Genomic DNA, 21,963 nt, shown 5'->3' with positions numbered 1-21,963 from the left:
TTGCCAAGAGTCCTTTTCTGCAACTCTGCTTTGGATATTACAAAAATGTCCTTGGAATAATGAAACTTCGTAATCCTCAAACACTTGCAAATAACTATGCACCAACTTTCCGAACACTTTAATTGAAAACGATTAATTCTGTCTTGTTACTTTGAGTGTAGTACTGTACCACAAAGTGACATGTTCGTTGTGTTTATTATTTACGGCTAATCGCATATACTAGTTCGTCGCGTCTCTTTCTACCGTCCGCGCTCTCTTGGCTCTCAATCTTTACTCACTCCTCTATTTCCAAGGAAATAATTTTATGTAACCGAAAACATGAGATTGCAGATTTCAGAGATACTACAGGACAACAATGGCTCCAGCCAGCACGTGGAGACTCTTGAGAAAACTCAGTTAAAAAAGAACAGTCTGCAGACCAATAATCCTTAAAATCTCCAGACGCAATCTTCCGGATAATTTAAATTTTTTCAATCAAAGAAATTTCTGGAAGAGATGAATACAGAGATTCTTACAATGTTACAAACATTTCCGTATACGATTCTGGAAATAAAATGCTGACTTAATAGTGATTATTTAACAGTTATATAATGACTTCATTATGTAAATTCTCTTTAACGTAATATTGTTACGTTGCAGTTTTTGCTTTTCGTAACAAAGATAACAATTCATGAACAATGTAAATAATTTTCATAACGGTATTTCCTCCTTCCTTTATCAAGTAACACAATTTAATAAAAATAAGTGATTATGCAAATAAAACTAAGTTAAATAACTTTCAATAATACAATGTATCGCAGCGTCACCGAGAACTGAATCCAAGTACCATAGCATCCCATAACATCCTATAACAGTGCTTCAACAGCGTGGTGATCTGCTGGTCTGTATGTGGGTGCGGATTGACTTGAAGGAAGATGATACACAAGCTGGAAAGTCCTAGATTAAACCTCTACCTGCTGCCGATGAATTTCAGTTGTGGTTATATGTTGTGTCAGAAAACAAGTCCCCTTTGTATTTACTTACAACTAGCGCACTAGGTGGCAGCTAGTTAAAACTCTATACAGTTGTCAACTCCATACAGTAAAATCACTGCACTCTCCTCCCTCCTCTATAAAAAAGGAACCTCCAGAAATATCGGCCTTGTAACCTTATTTTCTGATCCTCCCTCGTACGTCCGATTCTGATTCGCAAACCCCTTCATTTATCACTACGCGGTGAATAATCTGGATTTATATGTGATGTACCACATGTTCATCAGACAGGTCTATTTTCTAAAATTAAGAGTTATTTTCCTGAGTCGAATAATTTCTAGTTTCCATTCTGATGAACTAACTCAAAATAAAGCTGGCACAGAAGTAAATTTAGTTACAATTATATTCGAAATACAAGAGACCGAAACATTTTTGAGGTGAAAAATCTTGTTCACCCTCACACAATCGCTATTAGTACAAAAGTGTTCCGAAATAATGTTTATGCTACTCTGATAATAATGATTGTTTTTACAAATATTTCACGTGAAAAGATAGAAATCAATGTTCATAAACCTTACAAGATGACAAAGGCTATGCCTGTGAGCATGGGACCAACACGTCGATGCTTAGAGAAATAGCAATACCATTCCGCATTGATCCCAAGGGACTAATGCAAGAAAATTTCAATTTTCCCAGGAACTGTTAGTAATATTACAAAATTATAGTAACAAAAAAACATTTCAGTGAGAGTTACATATTACTACATGAATGGCACATTGGACCCAACCAGTAAATTTCCGAAACTAGAGTAGGAAAGGAAGTTGGATCGAGAAAATTTTCTGTTCCTCAAAGCCTGCAGCGCTGGCCATGGCCAATTCCTACATTACTAATTGGTATAATCTTAAAGACATTTTTGTCTTTGTGGCGCAAGGTGTGTCTGTTACAGTGGAATCGAATTTGTTGGTTAAGTCCCTGGTTCAATCCCCGGGGAAGTAGGCTGTGTTCAACATCGTGCCTATAGGTTTTCTTGGGGTATTTCCGTTTCATTCCACATTACATATCACCAGTTCTCCCATCATGATTCACTTGTCCTGATCACCCGTCGCTCTTACGCTTGTCGGCATATTCATGGGTCTTTAAACAGAAAAACTTCATTTTTATTTCCCTTGGAAATTACTTAGACTTTCCAATAGTATGTCTCATCGTGATTTCAAACCTCAAACTTCACACTGCATAAAATCTAATAGGTTGTTAATAATGAAACAAAAATAGTTAAAGTTCTGTAAGCTTAACATTTAAGGAGAGAAACATTTTGAACTTCAGGGAAAGCAGAATAGACACAGTAATGATCTTGGCACCTGGCGTATTAAGACGAAAACAAATGACTAGATAATAAAGTGTATTTTCCAGTTATTAGTGTTGTTCAAACGAAAACTGGTTAAGCAGTGTTTATATGTATATAGTGAGAAAGGGGACCATCGAACGGAAGACAATTGGTATAGACGAGCTGAAACAGCTGACTGTAATTACTATTGCGATAGCCCTTCTTACTAAGATCGATGGATACTCACCTCACGCTTTAGCTCGTTTGTAATATGAACTACGTGCTTCAGCTGACAGTGAATACACTGGAATTAAGAACATGACACTAACGGGGACTTGTAGGCAAGTGTTGTGTTGCAAATATTTTTCTCTAATTTAGATAGAACACTTAGAGATAAAAGCTGAGTATGTCACTAACAAGTGACTCACTGAAATTCTTTCAATTTGATGCCCTCTTCTTTTATTTACTATCGCATGGTGGGCAACAAATAACGATTAAGCTTTTGTCGTATTCCTGCTAGATACTTGACATATTTGTGATTGTACTAACAAGGAATTGTTAGAATAGAGGGGATATGTCAGAGAAGAATGGTATTTGAACGATAGTTCGACAGCCCGTAACCATTTTTATTTAATGTTAGCAAACACTAATACTCAGAGTAAAATTTTACGTTTTTCCTTTTTCGTTTTGGAGATATTTCCAGTCCTTAAGGCTCATACTTGCGTGAATACGAATAGCTTGTATGGAGTGGTTATTGAAGAGTACGCCGTCCTATTTGTTTCCTTAGGGAAAATATTTTTAAAAATACACTGAAACACGTGTGCAATTATCTTAATTGAAAAGTTGAAACACTGAATTTTTGGTATTTAACCTTAACAAACTTCAATATGTGGACAGCTTGTTAGAATAATCGATTCTCATTCCCGTCCATCCTTGCACTTCGAATTTCTGTGTAAAACTTAAAGTTTCTAGCTAGATCAATCTATCAGCCACTCTAGAATTATATATAGAAGAGATAATAACGAAGACGGTATTTTGATAGACAATATAAACATTAGATTTACAAAATTCCCAGATGACACAGCTTTCGTTGCGGAATCTTAAGGGAAAATAAGGCGAAAATTTCGAGAAAAAGTTTTAAGAACTTAGTATCTGAGATAAGCCCAATAATAATTGCAACCAGTGATTATCTTTGGGGTAGCCAGAGGCTACGAGACTCCATTAGAGAAGCTTCTCGAGTCGTCCTTGAATACTAATCGATGAAATCCTGCGTACACCACTGTTAGGGAGTATTAATAGTGAACACGTGAAGTGCAAACTCTGATCATGGAACTAACGAAAGAACAGGTATGGCGAAATGAGGATTGGGACGGTGAAGTAATATTCCGTGCGGCTTTGAATAAAAAATCAGGAAAGAGTATCATAAAATATCTCGTCTGAAGTTTGGGTTAGAAACGCTGACTTTATGCAAAGTGGATTAAAAACCACTGGAAGCTTTCCAAAAGTCGGATGAAAAGGGAGTTCTACAAAATTCAAGTTAGAAAATGTGACGAATGATAAGAAGGGGACAATATTATGTGAAATATGGTCTAAGATAGAGAGAACAGTGTAAAAATAAATCCGTAACGTTGATCCAAATGTTGGATGCATCTCAGATACATTCACAACATGGATGAACGTAACCTAAACCATTTTTTTTAATATTTAACTTTCATACCGGATAAAGGTTTATTTGGTTAGCTGAACGTTTAACTCTGCTAAAGGATAAAGGTTCATCTAGCTGGTTGAACGTTTAAGTCTCCTGGAGGACGAATACCCATCTGAGAATGGGTTAAAGGTCTAAATGTGGTAGAGTTAAAACTATAATACAGAGAATAAATAAAGGGTCATTTCAATATACCCACAATAGACCCATCTTTTCTCCGTTGCTTTGAATACAAATTCTACAATTTTACATATCATTTCAAAAAATGGGCATTAAATTCAAACGAAATGTAGCATTCAGTAACAGTTAACAATAGCTTCTACAAATCTAATACAGACTCGAAATCACGTTAAATATACTCTAAAAATCAATAAATGGATTCAACCGTTCCTTTGAAATATTGGTTAGTAAATCATTGAAAATACAATATAGAAAATGAAGACATGAAAGTCATTAGACGTATCATATGACTAATTATTATTTACAAATCAGTGTCTGATTATCAACATTTTTATAATTTTCAACATATTAGTAAGATATGTACTGTTTTAAATATATTATTTCTTCACAGAAAAACACACAAAAAATATCCATGTAATCAAGACTCGAATTGGGAATTTTGTATGTCAGAACATTTTTAAGCTCAATATAATCTGCCACAATAGTAGCGGCTGAATCATTAATGCTCAAGCATTATTCAGTTTCGTTTGTAAGCGTTTCTTCCTTTTCCAGCCATTATTTTGTCAATAGCTTGATCTTTCTCTCGCTATTACTTTATTTATATATTTTAATTAGTTTCCTGATAAAGCTCAGTACTTTCTTTCCTTGTTTTTAGTATAAAAAATTAATCATGTAATAATTTCTCATTGACTTCTAGCTGGTAAGTGCTTTGCAAAAAGCAAATAAATTGAATCCCCACAATATCATTTATAGATTGCTTATTTGGGACGAATTTCTATGCTAGAGACACACTTACTTATTAGTAATCATTTATTAATTCGCGATAAGCTTATAGTCTTTAAAAAATGAGCATAGGCGGCTAGGTTGGGATGGTCTCTGATTTGAGTGTTTTCCTGGGACGGGAGTTAGATTGTGTAGAACATATGAAAATCAATATCAGCACAATAGGTCTCATCAATAAGCAGAATTCGGAGGAAGATATTGGGCTTTTGCCAGCCAGGCGTCTCCAGACATTCAGTTAGCTTGCTACTGTGTGAAAACTGATCCAAAAGTTTAAAATATCCAACAAAATCAATATATGACGGGATAATAGACAAGAGAGTGGCATTGTTTAGTGCATATTTTCAGGATTCACAAATTCATTACGGGTTATTTTCATACAAACCATCGTTTTGATTATGACAGAAATGCTCATACTGTTTTCCCATTATCTTTGACATTTCAAATATAAGGGTACTAACTCCATATTGTCTTTCATCTGTTTGCATTTAACTAAAATCATATAATTAACATACTAGAAACTACAATGTTAAGTTTAAAGAAAAAATACTAATTTTTAATTTAAAATTATTTTGCAAAATAAACATCACTGAATATATATTTAATGGATATTAGTTACCTAATATCTACTATTTATCTAAACGACTAATGCACATGACTGTACATCAGTGTACTATTTGAAAAAAGGTATCAAGGACTGAAATACAAAGACAGGAGCAAGAGCAATATGTTAGTACACGAAATTTGGCTTCTTAAGATACGACGCTAAAACTTCCTGCAGGCCATATTGTAACAGCGTTCGTAATAAACGTTATACAAGGAGTTCCTTTGTGAACTCTATAATTTGTTTTTTTACTGTTTATTCTATTCTAAATTATTTTGTATACTTTCTCTTATTAATTTTATTATCTTTGATAGTCTTGGTATTGGTTTTTGAAACATCAGATTGTGATTGGTAAGTAATATTTTTCGAACACTGATATAATTTCAAACAGAATTTTGTAAACTGAAAAGCCAAAAGCCTTGAGTGTGATATTTTCGTTATTTGGACGCGCTAGACGGTCGATCAATATAGTAGCGGAGAAGCACTGTCTACTTTATTAATACTATTTCCCTGGAGGTCATGTCTGTGATATGAAAGATTAGACCTTTACATTTTTCATTCATGTACGGATTCTTGAAACTTGATTTAATTCCATTTTGTTTTAAAACTAAATTCGAAATTTTAAGGATATGAAGTTTTCCATTGTATTTTATTGGCGCGTGTGAGTTTTCAAATTATCCTTCCGACTAAATTCTTATCCACGTTCTTCGCATGTAAGATGTTTCTGACACGTGTTTGTTAAGATGTGAGCTCTCAAAGGAAAACTATGACTAAATCATTTTCCACAGTCTTCGCAATTTCAAGGGCTTTTTTTCTGTATGTGTTGTAACGTGTGCTATCAAACTAACATTTTCACTAAATCTGTTTTCACACTGTAGGCATGTATGAATTTGCTCACTTATATCTGTTAAGATGTGCCTTTTCAGAGTACAAGTATGACTGAACTTTTTTCCACATTCTCTCCAAGTGTGAGCATTTCCATTTGTATGGATAAACATGTGCACTTGCAATTGTAACCACCCAATAAATTACCTTTACCACAGTTGTCACTTCTGAGGTTTTTCATCTTTATGTATTAACATGTGCGCTCTCACAAGTGATTTTGCACTAAATCTCCATTTGCACACTTAGCACTTGTGAGATTTTTCACCAGTATGTGCAAAGATGTGTCTTCCTAAGGTAGAATTGTGAATAAATTCCCCACCACATACTTGGCACTTCTATGACTTTTCACCTGTATGTATTAACATGTGCTCTCTCACATATGATTTCAAACTAAATCCCCCACCGCACACTTGGCATTTGTGAGGTTTTTCACCAATATGTTGAAAGATATATTTTCTTAAGATAGAACTATCGGTAAATTTCCTTTCACACTCCTGGCACTTATGAGGTGTAAATATGTGTCTTCTGAAGGCAGAATTATGAGTAAATTTCTTTCCACATTCTTCACAAGTGTAACGTTTTTCACCTGTATGTATTAAGACGTGTGCTCTCAGATTTGAACTCTCTCTAAACCCCTTGCTGCACACTTGGCTCTGCTAGGCTTTTTCACCAGTATGTGTAAAGATGTGTCTTCTTAAGGTAGAACTTTGAGTAAATGCCCTCTCACAGTGTTGGCACTTGTAGCGTTTTGCACCAGTATGTGTAAACATGTGTCTTCTTAAGTTAGAACTTGTTGTATAAACACTACAACATACTTGGCACTTGTGCGGCTTCTCACCTGTATGTATAAACATGTGCTTTCTCACATGTGATTTCGCACCAAACCTTTTACCGCACACTTGGCACTTGTGAGGTTTTTCACCAGTATGTATAAACATGTGCTCTCTCACATGAAATTTCGCACCAAATCCTTTACCGCACAGTTGGCACTTGTGAGGCTTTTCACCAGTATGTGTAAAGATGTGACTTCTTAAGTGAGAATTACGAGTAAATCCCGCACCACATTGTTGGCATTTGTGAGGTTTTTCACCAATATGTCTAAACATGTGTCTTCTTAAGGCAGAATTTTGAGTAAAATTCTTTCCACATTTTTCGCACGTGTAACGTTTTTCACCTGTATGTATTAAGACGTGTGCTCTCAGATTTGAACTATCTGTAAATCCCTTGCTGCACATTTGGCACTGGTAGGCTTTTTCACCAGTATGTGTAAAGATGTGTCTTCTTAAGTTAGCACTTTGAGTAAATGCCCTTCCACAGTCTTGGCACTTGTAGCCTTTTGCACCAGTATGTGTAAACATGTGTGTCCTTAAGGTAGAACTTGTTGTAAATACCCTACAACATACTTGGCACTTGTGCGGCTTTTCTCCTGTATGTATAAACATGTGCTTTCTCACATTTGATTTCGCACCAAATCTTTTACCGCACACTTGGCATTTGTGAGGTTTTTCACCAGTATGTATAAACATGTGCTCTCTCACATGTGATTTCGCACCAAATCCTTTACCGCACACTTGGCATTTGTGAGGCTTTTCACCAGTATGTGTAAAAATGTGTCTTCTTAAGTCAGAATTACTAGTAAATCCCGTACCACATTGTTGGCATTTGTGAGGTTTTTCACCAACATGTGTAAACATGTCTTCTTAAGGCAGAATTATGAGTAAATTTCTTTCCACATTCTTCGCACGTGTAACGTTTTTCACCTTTATGTATTAGGACATGTGCTTTCAGATTTGAACTATCTGTAAACCTCTTGCTGCACACTTGGCACTGGTAGGCTTTGTCACTAGTATGTGTAAACATGTGTCTTCTTAAATTAGAATTACGAATAAATCCCTTACCACATTCTTGACACATATGAGGTTTTTCACCAGTATGTGTTATGATGTGCTCTTTCAAACTAGAACTCCGACAAAATCCCCTGCCACACTCTTGGCAGATATGAGGTTTAACAGATGTATGTATAACTATGTGCGTTTCCGTACTTGCTTTTGCAGTAAACCCGTTTCCACACTCTTCACGTTTTTCTCCTGTATTTAGTAACATGTGTGCTCTTTTATTAATTCGTTTTACATATTTTTGATACATATCATGTTTTTCACTTTTACGTGATCTCGACATATGCGATAGAGTTAATCGTTTACAAAACGATTTGCTAGTATCAGATTTCCCATCTGGATGAGAAATTGCCTTGTTTCGAGCAAAAAGCGTGTTCTCTTCTCTGCAAAGAGTGTGTTTATGTAAGAAATTAATTAAAATCCATAAAAATAACATGAAAGAACAAAGAAGGGACATTTCTTAAATGTAAAATACAGCAGCAAAAGCGAGATACTGATCACGAGAACCTTTACTATTACAACTACCAGAAACTGTTAGTAAAGCGACAAAAAAAAATTCCAATTAAAATAAAGATAAAAAGGTTATAACAATTCCTAATGTTTGGACCCTGGTACCATTTTAGGCATTTTACATATCCCTACAAGTGATTCTATTATCCTTATAATGTTTTGAGGTATCAAATTTTAATCCATATTACGACATTCACGTCTATTGAAATATATCTACGTGTTTAGTTGTGATACATATCTAAACATTGTTCCGATATAAAACTATTTAAGAAATGTTCCTTCTAAATATTTCACAAAATTATAACAAATACATGATATTATAATTATAGAATTCGATGCTAAGGTAATGAGGAAATGCGTAAAGTTCGTCTATCTTGGGTTCTTACTGTTAGAGACTTCCAAAATTTCCAATGCTATCATTACGTAACCTCCCTAATTTGTAACACATAAAAATAAGTGCGTTCCATAGTATAACATAGTCAAAAAAAAAAAAAAAAAAAAAACAACGAATCATGAACATTAAATTCAACAGAAAAAAAATGAAGAAAGAGGCCTTCACATCTCAAAAGGTATGCGGCTAAAAAGTAAAGTAGTATAAGTCATCAAATATTAATTTCACAGAAGTGAAAAAAGTTTCGGGCAAAAAAGGTGACTTGAAATAATTTCTCTCTCAGCCCCACAAATATAATACAGGGATAGCTAATTAAAAGATTACGGCAAGCACATAATGAAAAACTTAAAACCGACGTATAGCACATAGAGTAAAAATGGATAGAATGTACTGAAATGTAGGTCGTTTCAGAAAAACAAAAAAATAATAATAATAAAATATATGCATCTTGTTAATTCTCCAGAGCACCCCTTGCGGCGCTTACGTGCTTGAAATATCTCAAATTGTGTTCCGAATCTCTAACGTCAATTTAGCATGAAATGTGACATTTGAGTTGATCATGTGACACAATATGGTCCTTATGACAAACGAGATAGGCCCTTCCTAATAAGCTGATGCCATGATATTGAAAGAAAGCAATATATCGAATTTACAACCCTATTATTGCATGGTATGTCAAACGATGTTCCCGGCAGTTGTCTGCATCCTGAAAAAAGTCAGTGTTTATTGTTTATTATTTTAAAAGATAAAACTGCATGTAAAATAGGCTCTAATCTGTTTATGAAAAGAAATGTAACAGACATAAATACGAGGATAAAACAAAAAATATCCGCGATGTAGGTATATATTTTCTTGCATTGTGCATACTAACATCTGCCCGTTTATCTCATTGCAACCCTCTTGTGGTCATCGATCGATCGTAATTTCTTATTTTGTTGCAGATAGATCATGGGTGCATCATTAGAAATTTGCAGCAAATAGGAACAATGAGCAGTGATCCGGTTTTTGCGGTCCGAAGTTGCATCAGAGGCCGCAATCCGTCCGAAACCTTCGGCACACTACGGGAACAGTATCCTGAAGCCACACAGTTTCTGGGAAAGGATTCAAAAATTCAAAAATGGTCCCATTGGTGTTACGGACTACGAAAGAGTCGGATGACCACCTAGGGCCACAAATGTTGTCAACTTTGAGCGTATTTGAGCGACTATTTTTGAATTTTTCAATCCATCTCTTGTCACCGTCCTACAGCTCATTTTTTTGCAATTTAAAAGAATCATTGAGAAAATAGATTTATTCTGAACTTTATTAACCAACCCTCGTATAAACCCAAATGTTCTAGAAACTCTTTGTCATCGCTTTGGTGTGTCTTTTCATCTGTGTTAGTAGACTCCCGTTAGACTTCGTAACCTTATATGGACATGCGTTGCAGAGACAGTGGTTTCCTTTGTGAACGCTCTCAGTCCCGAAAGGAACGGGAAAGTTGCAAAAACACTATACCTCTTGTCATTGCTTAACGCTGATTTGACTAGTTAAAATGCCCGCACTTCTTCAGCCAAAGAGTGCGAACTTAGTAGTATACGTCATCATCTTGGTGCTCTAGCACCAAGAACTTATACACAATAGCTGACTGGACAAAGAGGCAGTTGCTCGGCGTACGATCGACGAAAGACTCGTCAACACTCATTCGCGCACGGCGCGCCTTCTTTTTTCTAAGAGCAGCGCCTTAGCTGCCTACATTTATCATATTACTAAAAGGTTGTGTACGTATAAATATTTGCCGACACGCTCAGTGTTAAGCCAGACTAAACGAAGTTTTCTGCATATGACAGTGGTAGTTCGTATTTTCGTACAGTAACATTTACATGAGTGAAATTGTCCGATGCAATATTTACATGAGTGAAATTGTCTGATGGTCGATAACAACCTTAGGGAACAGGACTCACGACCATCGCACCTGTTTGGAACTCTCACTGAAGAAGCAGTAAATTAATTTTGGGACCTTAACTCCAAAACCAGTACACATCATCGAACACAGGACAGCGGAGGAGCGACATCGACAGGCTAGCCGAAGAAACACGTGAGTTGATTAACATTTTATGCCACCTCGTCGTCTATTATTAAAGTCAAGCCACTAGCGCATCAATAGTAATAAATTGTAATGGTAAATAGAATACAAATATAAAGGCATGTAATATTTGTGCTCTTATAGTAACATTATATTTCTTTTATCAAAAAGTAATTTTATCATTTGTACAGATAATATCTAATCCTGTTATGTTTGTAGCCTAACAAATTTATTTACGTTGTCTACTTTTTCGTTTATAGCGTTTCCAGCTACCGCGTAACGAAACTGTAGGCATGGGCAAGTGATCGCATACGTCGTAAAGTAGCTGGAAAATAAAAGGGGAAAAGGGCGAAGTATGAGACTGAGAAATTAATTCGAACCACGACGTAAAATAACGATTACACCCGAAATGGCGACCGTGACAGGACGTACTTTAATCTTCGGATAGAACTACATCTAATTATTTCAGAGTTCATTTATTAAAATACGAAAATAGTAAACATTTGAATTACGTAGTTGCAAGCAGCCAACTGGGCGCAGAATCATGCGTAGATTGTTTTAACTTGTGAAAAGAAAAGAGCAAGAGGAAAGAAAATAATAAATAGGATTTGAAAAAAAAAGGAAAACAGAAAGTAAATTCAATTACCACAGAAATATTAGTAGCATCATTTGTTTCATGCGAGATTAAAGTGTTTTGTCCATTCGCGAATTTTTCTTCCGCTAACTTTTCATAGTATATATGAGCGAACATGTCGAACAGCTGATACTAGCCGAACACACAAACACGTATATACATTCTTATGTATGCACCTTCTTTTTTATTATTTATCACGATAAATGAATAATAATCCGTTTGTTTATGTTGATTGTCTATCGAAACATTTTTACAAAATGAAAATTGGAAATAAAATAAAAACTTTGTGCAACTGAAATGATGTAATAGTTTGAGAAAGGTGTTTGTTTACATTGTTATTTACTTCAACTGTTTGTTGCTGCATGTTTTGTATTGTGATTTGGTTTGTTTTAAGTTAAGTAAATATGGAAGCGAATATTTTAGAACAATTTCAGGCAATGTTAACAGAACAATTAGAGAAACAGTCTGAGAAATTAGAGCAAAGTTTAGAGAAACTAGAAAATAATAGTAAACGCTTAGAGCATAAAATTGATACTAATAACGAGCGAATAGAGGAATTGGCAAACGAGTGCGCGAACAATAAGTTAGAATTAGAAAATAAATTTGATTGTAAATTCGATCAACTAAGTACCGATATCATAACTACCAATAATTCCATTACAGAGGTTCGCGTTACATTAGCTAACTTAACCAAACGCGTCGAGACAGACAACGCGGAACATAAGAAAAGCATTGATGAGTTACGAGAAGTTGTTCGAACGGTACAGGTTGAGTGTAGGCAAGCCACCGAAAAACAACAATGCGAAATTAATGTTATTAAAGAGGAAGTGCAATTGGTAAAAGATCAAGTGGATGAAATCGAAAAATGTCAAGTACTTATGAATGGGAAATGCGAGGTTATTGGTTTCCGTGTAAATAAGCATGAAAGCACCATACAGGAATTGAACGGGTATGTTAAAGAACTTGCGGAAAAAACAAGTGAGATAGGTGAAGAAGTGCATGCGCACCGGCAAATTTTGAAATTGAATAGTGAGCGATCAGATGGAATCGAACAGACCCTAGAAAGCTTTAGAGAACATCATAAAGCCACTGTAGAAATGATAATTGAGCATTTTGAAAAACAACCCGCTGTTATTGTAAAATCCGAACATGATCGTGACTTTACTCATGAAATGCATAAGTTAGAAAAGGTAAACCGTGAATTGTTGGCGCGACAAGAGCATATTGAAAACAAATTACAACAACTACATATTAATGCACGCGGGTCTCCACGTAAGGAAAGTCGATCTAATCATGAGTACCACGATTCAGACTATCAAAGTTAGGGATTCGAATCCGATGGATCTGATAGTAGTGTGAAACGAGTATGCTCACGCAGAGTTTTTAAGCCCAAACGCGTCATTCAAGTCAGAGATTTACAGTACTTACCGAAATATACCGGACTTCCGGATGGTACAACTGCACGCTCATATATTCAGGATTTGAAAGAAAAGGCCCGAGTTGTAGGGATATACGAAGATGATTTAGTTAACCTCATCCCCTGTCTTGTTGAACAAGTTGCTAAGGAATTGGTCACAAATTATCCTCGAGAGTTTGAAACTTTTAGTCAGTTCGAAAAAGCATTAATCGATACATTTGATTCAGACACCATTGTTGCTAGCCAAATTGCTTCGTGCAGAAGCAAAAGATTTGATCCCAAGACCCACGACAACGTTCGCAGTTTTGCTACCAAACAGTACCAACAATTGAGAGATTTGAACCCAGAAAGCTCACCTGCGAAGATCATTGCGAGCATCATTGATACTTTACCACGCAGATATCGCGAAGAACTGACGTTACATCCGTGTACTTCTTTTCAACAGTTCTTAGCAAGCATTGCCAGAATTGAATCATTACGACTTACTGAAAATGGTAATATGAAGAGAAGTTACAATACGTATAATAGCAATAATTATAAAGATAATCGTACATTTCGCGTGCAACAAGCTCGAACGACAAATAATTCATCTAACGTTCAACAAGGGAATAACAGGCGAAACAATCAGGGAGACGGTACTCGACACAATTCGCGTGATACGAACAGCCAGGATGCTGAAAATGCACAAATGAACAACGAGCAGAATCGAACCCAAGAACTTCGTAGTGAAAGGGACAATAATTGGCGTGGTAATAATAATCGAAGACCAGGACAACGTCGCGGGAATAATAGAGGACGGGGAAATTATAGACATAATTGGAGGGCCCAAAATAATAATAGGTCAAACCAGAATCGAACCCAAGACCAGTCACGCGAAGAATCGGAAAACTGAATGAAGACGGGTTTCAAGGGGGGACATCCGTCGAAACAGCCACTAATCAAATCCCCAATAATGTATTCCGTGTTCGAAATTTCACATTCGAATCTGATTCAGATTTAGATCAAGATGCTAGAAGTGACACTGAAGACGATAAGTTTGAAGAAAAGATAGTCAAAGCGTATGGTAGGCAATATTCTGCTTATATTAATACATGTGTGAATGGAATTGAAATAAAAACATTGTGCGATACAGGAGCAGAGACGTCGGTAGCCTCTTACGACCTGTGGAAAGAAATTACAAAAGAAATCTCATTTCCTAAATTACAACCAGCTGATGATGTTCTTATTGTAGATTATAGTGGGAAGTTTAAGAAAAAGTGCAAGGGTAGGACTGTAATACCAGTTGAAATAGATTCACTTACATTTACATTGGAAGTCTTTGTTGTGGCAGATTTAAACGAAAAATTTATAATGGGCTTGAATGCATTAGAACAATTACAAAGCATCATCAATCTTAGTCAAGGTAATATTTCATTAGAATATGATAATATTAGGGTGGTTGTCTCCCTTTTGCCCATCGAGTCACCAGGCCGTGACGATGACAGCGAGTCTTGTGTTGGATCAGCTGACGAAGAAGATGTCAGCGTAAAACAACCCTGTGTAAATAATGTTCATTGTGGTCAGGAAGAAACTATTCTTAAACGGGTAGCAACATCACAACAATTGAAAGCTGCTGTTGATCGTGCTAGTACATTAGGCCCCCATCAAAAGGAACAACTCTTGGATTTATTGTTTCGATATAGAGAAATTTTCACAAATTATCCCGGTAGATGTAAAGGTTTTCAGTATGAAATGGAGATTGACACTAATGAACCCTTGGTTCGTAAACAGTATCCCATAGCATACAAGCATTTACCGTTTGTAAGAGGAGAGATTAAAAAGTTGTTGCAACTGGGAATAATCACTAACAGTCAATCTATTCATAGTAACCCCATTCTAGTCGTCCCGAAAAAGAACAATAAACAAAGATTATGCATTGATTTGAGGGCTGTTAATGAACATTCAGTTTTAAGGCAAGTCAAACCAGAGCGCATAGAAGATTTGTTAGCCAAATTACAGGGAAAACCTTTTACTAGCGTCTTGGATTTAAATTCCTCGTATCATCATTGTCCTCTACATCCAAAATCTCAACCGTATACGGCATTCAATTTTGAGGGACAGTGTTATCAATATCAGCGAGTACCTTTTGGGTACAGGAATGGTGGGCAAGCTTTAAATGCTATGATGTCTCATGTATTAGGCCCAGAGTTACACAGCAAAATCATTCGGTACATCGATGATAATTTGATCACAAATCACAGTTTCCAGGAGCATTTACAGTTGTTAGATCAGATTTTTGCCAAGTTTAAACAGTATAATATAACATTGAATATCGACAAGTGCTTGTTCTGTGCACCAGAAGTATCATTTTTGGGGTACATCATCAGTCCCGAAGGAATAAAGAAAGATGAAAGGACCATAAAAGCAGTCAGGGAATTACCAGTACCCACCAACATTAAAAGTTTGCAATCTGCGTTAGGATTATTTAATTGGTGTCAAAATTTCATACCGGACTATGCTACAAAAGCCGTTCCGTTGTATGCATTGGAAAAGAAGGGTAAAAAATGGCAGTGGACTGAAGAATGTGAGAAAGCTTTCAATCAAATTAAAGATGACATTTGCGCAAATATTTTGCTGTCACATCCTGACTTCACAAAACCTTTTTACGTCCAGGTGGATGCTTCGACCGTCGGATTGGGATGTAAATTATGGCAAGAACAAGATGGGAAACCACGAATCATTCAGTGTATTAGCCGTACCCTGACCTTATGCGAACGTCGGTACTCGATTTCGGAACTTGAATGCCTTGCAGTTATATACGCTTTGAGAAAATGGAGACCCATGTTGTTAGGAAGACGAATTATAATTGTCACTGACCACCATGCTCTTTTATTTCTTAGACGTGTAAAATCTTGGAACAATAGGCTATCACGCTGGAGTGCGGAAATTAGCGAATTCCAACATGACATTGAGTTTGTAAAGGGAGAGACTAATAAATTTTGTGATGCCCTTAGTAGATTATTTCCATCGCATGAACATAGATTGCTTAAGGTACATTCCTTTCAAGTATTACAAGACGAAGTTCTTAACATCTCTCCTCAGCGATTAGCAGACCTTCAAAGAGAATGTCCAGACTACAGAAACGTCATACGTGTTTTAGAAGGAACGGTGGACGAAATTGAATTTCGAAACAGTAGGTCATGGAAACAAAACTACAAGTTAGAAAATGATATCTTGCTAATTCGAGACTTTCACCATCCTAATAAGTGGAAAATTTGTATACCACCAGTTTTGGTTCACAACATACTCACCGCGTACCATTCTGACGTAGGTCACCCAGGCACTGATAGGACTATTGCATTCATTTCTAAGGCATTTCATTGGAAAGGATTAAGAACTTCGGTCAAAAACTTCGTGAGAGATTGCATTACTTGTGCCCGAATGAAACCAGATCAACACCCACCAGCCAAGTTGTTAAGTACCATCCCGTCACACCGACCGCGAGATTGCATCTCTATTGACATGTTAGGAGCGTATCCAATTGGAAAATCGCAGAAGCGTTTTGCTCTTGTTATTATGGATTTGTACACACGGTATTGTACAGCATTTGCATTAAGGAATTCTACAGCCAAAGCGATTGTTAGATGTTTTGAAGAATATTACTTTCCTATGCTTGGACTGCCTCGATTTATTCTTTCAGATAATGCGCCAGTTTTTCACTCTAAATGTTTCGTTCAAGCTATGAAAAAATATAATGTGGTCGTGAAGTATTGTACCGTCTATCATGCTCAAAGTTCCTTGGTAGAGAGAGTGAATAAAGAACTAGTTCAAACGTTAAGAACTTTATGCTCACAATCACATACGGAGTGGGCTGAAAATTTGACACAGGCTGTACTTTTATATAATTACTCTATTTCACAAAACCTAGGAGTTTCACCAGCTAGTCTACACCTGAACATAGATTCTTCACGTCCCATATTTTTGCATTTTGGTGTTAATGTTCAGGAAGATGTATCTGACGAGGATGGGATAAATTGGAGCAATAAATTAGTTTTGGCCAATATGAAACGAACTGAAAAAATCAAAAAGAGGAATAAAAGGTGGAATGAAACCCAAACACACAGACGTCTAGTGCGCGTGGGAGACTTTGTATTTATACGACAGCATAATGTGAGCAGTCTTATAAAGAAACAAATCGCAAAGTTTTTTGAACTTTTCCGTGGGCCATATATATGCACTAGCGTGTCAAGTAACGACAGAGCAGTTGAGTTACGGGACCCTTTGAGTGGTGAAAGTATAGGATATCAATCTATGGATAGGGTCAAGATCTGGACGCCCACACCACAAACGTATAATACTTGGTTACTGTTGGCCAAGAAACACTTACCTGAAGAGGAAATTGGTAAATTGCAGAACCTTCCCCATCGACTTGAGACAATCGATGATCCGCTACCTCTGTTACAACCTGAATGTGAAATTCATAACCATCAAGAATCCATGAGTGAAGACAGTCACGAAACACAGCTTAAACAACGTTCTGTACGATTAGAAAATATGCATAAGATAAATTATTTCCTGTATAAAACACGTGATTTATACCTCACTGATTATTGTATGCGCTCGCCAGAGTGGACCAGTGAATGTCTTAAGGTGATTATGCCTAATTACTCCAGCGGACTCCAATTATGGCATTAAAAAAAAAAGTAAGCAAGTGAAATTAAAAAGTAAGGAGCCATACCTTTCCTTTTTTAGAGACAACTATAGAAACACAAAGATTCTTACTTCCTTTAGTTAATTATTTCCCACCGAATTTCGAAAGTTAGGAATTTGTTTTCAGTTTCAAGTGTGTGCACACGGTCACCAACGCGCCCAGCCAGAGGAACCACCAGTATCCATTCATAATCAGGTACGTTCATTTAACTATCATGTTTTATTGTTTCTTTACAGTTTTGAGAGATGAAAGATGAACGGGAAAAGCAGAGGAAGGACAGCATTGGAAATTTTAAATAGGTTATCATTTTAGATCGCGATCTCGGACTTTGAAAATTTTAACAAGGCCCCACCACTTTTGAAAACTTTGATTATCCCGTTTTGGATACAGAATTTCTGTATTGAATTTTGTTAGGATGTCTGTGTTTTGTATGTCTTAATTCTTTTCAGGTGCTTCCAGCCTTGGGAACTAAATGTCATTAATAAAATTCTACCATTAAATTTTCTTTTGAGTTTTTATTCATTCACCTTTATGTTTGTATAAACATTTAGCTGTCCCCATACCACTAGGCATTTAGAGAAATGTTAGGCAATTAGAGATATCTGAAAATTCAATTAGAGAAACACTAATGAATGTTACAATTAATTATGAAATTGGGGTTTCTGAAAAAAAAAAAGTGCGTTTTTCAGTTAATGAATCTTTTCATCTGACTTTGTCATGAAGCATGTGCAAAAGCATAATGAGTTTTGTAATATAAAATTAGTTAGGCGTCGAAACATTGAAAACTAAATATTATTTACTATGATTTTGAAAGTAAGTGGAAATAATGTTGAATTTAAGAAATCTGTTTACGAATTTATTCACGTATAATGTTCGTTATGTAAAGTCAGTGGGTATTTGTTACGACACTAATGAAGTTCGAAACTTAATTGAATTTAATTACAAAAACTGTTTTACAAGTTAAGAAGAAGAAAAAGGTTGAAAATATGATTTAAACCTTAGAGGCGTCACTACTGTTCTCTTTCTAAATTACAGTGACGAAATCGGTGTACCGTCCGATTGGGCCTCAGCTAGTGTGTGAATTTGGCCTTTAGACACACACACTTCTAAATTCCTTTTTCGGCTTATGACATTCTAAATCTATTTATTTATGAATAAGATATTTAATTTGACGCTTAAAATTTTACATTTTATTAGATATTCATTTTTAATTGACGAAAAAGAGATTATAAATTGCGTTTATTTGGGATTTTGGTAAACAACTTTTCTCTTCTTTTCTTCCTGTAGTACGCTTTTCGAGAAACGTTACGTATAGTCATAATAACGTTTTTTGAAAACTGTACTACCAATGATCACTGATATAATTTGGTATCGAAGTATAAAATGTTTTCTTTTAATTAGGTAGCAATTACCTATAATAAATTTGGATTGTAAAATTGGAATTGTGATAAAATTGGCTTATAAAAAGGGAAAATATATAATATATAATATATATATATATATAGATTGGCTGTAAAATATTATGGAAATTGAATAATCAAAAGGATTATCAACCTTGAAACTCATTAATGTCGGTAATTTTAAACGAAATTTGATAAGTGTTGTTTTAATTTTGAAAATAAATTTATTCTCGGAAATGAAAAAAAAAATGAATAATATTTTGCATCGTAAAGAATTTAATGTTGAAGTATTCTCGTTATTTGTGTAAGTTTGAATCAGAAACCAATTTCAGCTTAGTGAAATGTTTTCGAAATCAGTTTTGTTCAATTTGATATGCTTTGAAACGAAAAAAAAAAAGGGAACGTATAGTGGCAGTAAGTAACTGAGATATGCAAGAGAAGAGGCCAGCTGTAATTTAAGGACTATAACTGGGCAAGAATGAATTAGGCTAATAAGTAATTCCCATGTTGCGGGTTAATGCCGGTGTCAAAGGCTATTTTGAAGAGCGGCACCGATGTTGAGTTTCGGGATTTTAGCGATAATATTCGCATACAGGGCGATAATAGCATAAGGCCTATAGAGAGGCAGACGCTTATATTGAGGACCATGAATTATGTATATTGCGAAGTGTACACAATGCAAAGGGCGATGAAAGGCCGCATCTGTGTTTTTCGAGGTTGATTTTTCCCTCGTTGTTGTTAAGTTCCCAGCCAAGGGTGCCGGAAGAGGCAAGAAGCCTATATTTTTGTGTATTTATGCTACTAAATGACAATGGTCCACAAGGTTGATATGTATATCCCTTTATGTGCGATGTTGTGAATGCTCAGAAGATATTTCTAAGAAACGCCCATGCTTTGAGATGAATTCATCCCTCTTATGTTGTGTAAAGTGTCTTTTTAAAGACAACCGCAATATGAATTATTCTAGCTCAGTTTTGCAGGTGCCCATAACCCAGTTAGTTGCCATTAAACGTCTGTTACAAAATTGTTGTTGATAAATTGTTATAGCTAGGTTAAAATAAATAAATAAATAAACTTAAGATATTACATTGGGATTTCAAGCAATGTTTTTTTTTTCAGAATTAAAGTTATGAGAATACATCAACTTTATTACGTAATAGCAGATGCTAACTGTATTAATGTTTAATGAACAAGTTATAAAATATTATGGAAAATTGATAATTGAATTTATCATTAGCTTTGAATTCATTAACGTTATTGGTCTGATTTTGGATAAAAGTTGATAAATATTGCTTTAAGTTTTGAAATAAATCCATTTTGAAAATAGAATATGTAGGTAATAAATCAAGAATGATATTTGTCGGATGTAACGATTAATTCAGGATGTGAAAATTTTCCAATTTTAGTTCTTTTAACTTCTCTTGTATGAAAAGAGTCTGTCGGTTCCTAAGTGAACATTGTATAATTTTCAACCCACTGATTATCATGGTCGGACTCGTAGTATTGACCTTATTGTCTTGTTTCGTTAAGGTCATTACAACTCTGTTATTTATTTTTCATTACTCATATGAAAGAAAAGATAAGCATGACATGTTTATGCTGGATGCCGATTAGCGTTCCCTTACGCACTCATAATTTTGTCAATCTGCTGGAAAATTGTCATCTTGGATTATAGATAATCATAATCTCAAGTGTGTAAGCTAGTATTCTCGATCGTGATTTTAATCTCGGCTATGACTTATTCTCGGATGTGACGACATTACTGATGTTGATAAGTGCATATTTGCCAGTAGGCCGCACATTTAGAATCGACCAGCGCTCTGTTAGTGGAAGAACACTTTGTAAACCTACTAATTTTGTAGGTAGGAGCGGGCCTAAAATAATTAATAATTAATGAGTGATTAATGGTACTAAGATACAGGGCTGTAGTATCGAACTCTCCTTCCCCAGGGTATTCTTATTGTCCTTTTCATATATTTATTTTCTTGAAACACCTTCTTTAGGTCTAGATACTGACAGCCCAATTGGGGTTGGAAAAATTTACCCGATTATGACATAGCTGTAATGCGCAAAGCATTCAGCTGGGTGGAATAAGGTTTTCGTGCAGGAGCGATTTATTTAAATCGTCGGGGAGCTCAACGACCCCGCACACTCCAGTTATGGGAAAAATTGTAAGTCGGTGCCTTTTGGTCTTCGGGACCAATTCATTAACCTATATTTTTGTTTAATTAACGACTTACAACCTGTGCTGTCAACCAATGACACTCAGGGTGGCACTATGTAAGGCCTAACCGCCGTTTAACTTGTGTATATATTAAAATGTTTTAAAGTTTATTAGTTATGTTATGTAATGCAAGTATATAGATTGATATTTTAACTATTTTGCATATTATGATATAATCCGTAAAAATGTTAGCGTATAGGTAGGTCTTGTTTAGTTTTGAACTTTACTAGTTTATGAATAGATTTTGCATATTTAGTGAACAAATGTAATCAGAATTTGATTTTCGTT

The 21,963-nt window shown here is 35.5% G+C and overlaps 1 protein-coding gene across 1 annotated transcript; it reads right to left on the bottom strand.

Annotated features, from left to right (window-relative positions):
* Nucleotides 1-329: 329 nt before the first annotated feature.
* Nucleotides 330-8,143, bottom strand: LOC145681207 (uncharacterized). The gene has a single exon (XM_081752732.1). It carries the CDS (start codon nucleotides 8,141-8,143, stop codon nucleotides 7,106-7,108), a length of 1,038 nt encoding a protein of 345 aa, XP_081608858.1. The 3' UTR covers nucleotides 330-7,105.
* Between the last annotated feature and the right edge of the window lie 13,820 nt (nucleotides 8,144-21,963).

This window comes from Thermobia domestica, chromosome 3 (assembly GCF_964235325.1).
Source record: "Thermobia domestica chromosome 3, izTheDome1.hap1.1, whole genome shotgun sequence".
Taxonomy (NCBI): domain Eukaryota; kingdom Metazoa; phylum Arthropoda; class Insecta; order Zygentoma; family Lepismatidae; genus Thermobia; species Thermobia domestica.
Note: the sequence above shows the minus strand (reverse complement) of the source record. Positions and strands in the feature narration are given on the sequence as shown.

Excerpts from the sequence above, each read along its gene's own strand:
- LOC145681207 (XM_081752732.1), bottom strand. The coding sequence starts at position 8,143 with ATGTTTACACATGTTGGTGAAAAACCTCACAAATGCCAACAATGTGGT.